The sequence below is a fragment of the Glycine soja genome, chromosome 7 (assembly GCF_004193775.1).
Source record: "Glycine soja cultivar W05 chromosome 7, ASM419377v2, whole genome shotgun sequence".
Lineage (NCBI taxonomy): Eukaryota > Viridiplantae > Streptophyta > Magnoliopsida > Fabales > Fabaceae > Glycine > Glycine soja.
Window position 1 is genome coordinate 10,976,494 of NC_041008.1, and position 2,289 is coordinate 10,978,782.

Below are 2,289 nucleotides of genomic sequence, written 5' to 3' on the forward strand. Positions count from 1 at the left end.
AGCATCACCTTCAGAACACATTTTCACACATTCTCATCGTTGGGATTTACAAAATAATGTTTGTGGAGAGAGATATGTCACTAGTAGAGACAATGAATTTGAGGTTTCAATCCATTCACTACTACAAAAGCATGAAGCTAAGTCGGTTCTTCGAACCATTCTATGACGATTTTTAACTGTCTTAAATGACAGTGTCGTAAACAGACAATTACATAATTAAATTCCTAGTTTTCACAAAATATAACAAATCACACTGCCAATACAGCTTAAACACACATAATTGGGTTGGGGTGGACATCAAAAGCAAAAAAATTGAGTTGGGTGTGTTTTCCCCTACAAAGAAAAATAGCAATGTTAAAAAATTAGAACAATGCATTTAATTTGAGCAACCAAACAAGAATAAAATAGTGAAGATAAAAACTAGTTGTGAAGCTTCTGGCGGTTTGAATTGTGAGTCCAAAGAATGTTCTGGTTTAGCCTTGGAAAAACTGGAATCAGCAACAAGTTTTGCATTGTTATGCTAAGTTAATTCAGCCACTGCCTTCATTCATGTGATTATCAATGTTTACTTCTGCTGCACTCACTTCCTGACCTTCTGGTTTGTGATTCTTAACATCAAGAAAAATTAAATTCTTGATTCCAATCAGCATCCCTATAATTTAAGTGTGAAATAACTACTATATTTCATTCATTTCCATAAATTATCAGGAAACTCATCTCTCTCTATTCCTTTTAATACATGTTAAAATCAAAAGATAAAGATTAAACCAGCCTATAAGATTTAAAAGATAAATTCACTAGAAATTGCCCTTACCTTTCGTTAAGTTATCATGTATTAGTCATGAGAGTGAACACTAGAAATTTCAACCTTGTATGACTAAATGGGATGTTGCCACTAGCAAAAACATGAATCCAAAAGGCAAGCAGTGTTATAGTACAAAATTTGTACACCGAAACAAAACACATGCAATTATAATTCAACCAGTCAATTATTTCCTATTCAAGGCTTGGAAGACATCAGACAGGGGATAGCCAGTCACAATAGCTCACAAGGGAAGGGACCAGGATCTAACCAATTGAAGTGTCAAAAGGAATTGCCAATTATCATCAGCTTGTGTGACAAACAACAAAAAAATAAATGACAATATCAACATCGTTAAGACATTTACACAGAATTAAAAGAAGAGAAGAACAATAGTGAAGACAATAAAGATTTTGATTATATTGAAAACAACATCATAATGACAATGATAATGATAATAATAATCTCACTATAATTGTATAACATCTAATTTGTTTTTGCATATCCCCAAACAGCAGAGAGCATGAACCAATGCAAAAGTGTACCCTTTTCATGTCTTTGATATCCCATTTATAGAAGTAAACTAAGCATCAGCGGACTACTTTGAGTCCAACCACCGCAAATTGAATTCCCCCTAGCACCAGCACCATGTACAGGTAACACAACAACAACCCAAAAAATAAAAACCCTAACAAATATGTGCTAAATGGACATGTCTGTGACCAAACTCACCTCACCCTCTCAAATTCCCTTCCAGCGAGAGCTAGGAACCGGCACAGTCGACGAAAATGAAAGCTGCAGAAACCCTAACTGACCAAAAGTTGGGGAAAACAGAAGCCCTGGCGACAGAAGAGGGTAGGAATCCAGTTGCGAATTCAGACACCCATATGGCACAGGCAAAGACGACAGTTGAAACGACGATGGTGCTTACGACAAAACCATCGCTTGCTGCTGCTATTGTTCTTGTTGAGGCTGAACCTGAGGCGGTGGAGGTAAGGGAGAAAAACCTAAAAAGTGCTTGGCGTTTGAATCTATGAGAGTCTACAGATCGCGCATGTAGGTGGAGATGGGTGACTCACTAGGCGCGTGGACGGTGGGGAACGACGGCAGAGGAGATAACGGCATGGGGGTCTGGAAAAGACGGAGAAGCTGTTGAAGGTAACAACGGCAGAGGAAGCTTGAGATGTTAACTTTGTGGTCCTTGTGCGGCCGTCATATGTTGGCCAAGGCAAGAGTCAAAGGAAGGTTAGGGATTTCAGAGTATATACACACGAGTGGCAATTATGTAATTAGGGGAATAAAAACAACGACGTTTTTACATATAAACCTGTCGTTGCTTAAGTTCCCCCTAGTACATTCTAAGGCGGTTCCGCAAAACCGTCTTAGAATGTGTATCATAAAATAAAAATTATTCTTCTTAATTACAAAATTGTCACCGCGTGACATTCTAAGGCGGTTATGTATAACCGTCTTAGAATGCGCGTCGT

General features: G+C 38.0%; 1 protein-coding gene across 1 annotated transcript; it reads right to left on the bottom strand.

The window, feature by feature from the left end:
• Positions 1–1,543: 1,543 nt before the first annotated feature.
• Positions 1,544–1,927, bottom strand: LOC114420348 (VQ motif-containing protein 9-like). Its single transcript, XM_028386265.1, has 2 exons — positions 1,855–1,927; positions 1,544–1,728 (listed from the first exon to the last, which is right to left on the bottom strand). Exons 1-2 carry the CDS (start codon positions 1,925–1,927, stop codon positions 1,544–1,546), a joined length of 258 nt encoding a protein of 85 aa, XP_028242066.1.
• Between the last annotated feature and the right edge of the window lie 362 nt (positions 1,928–2,289).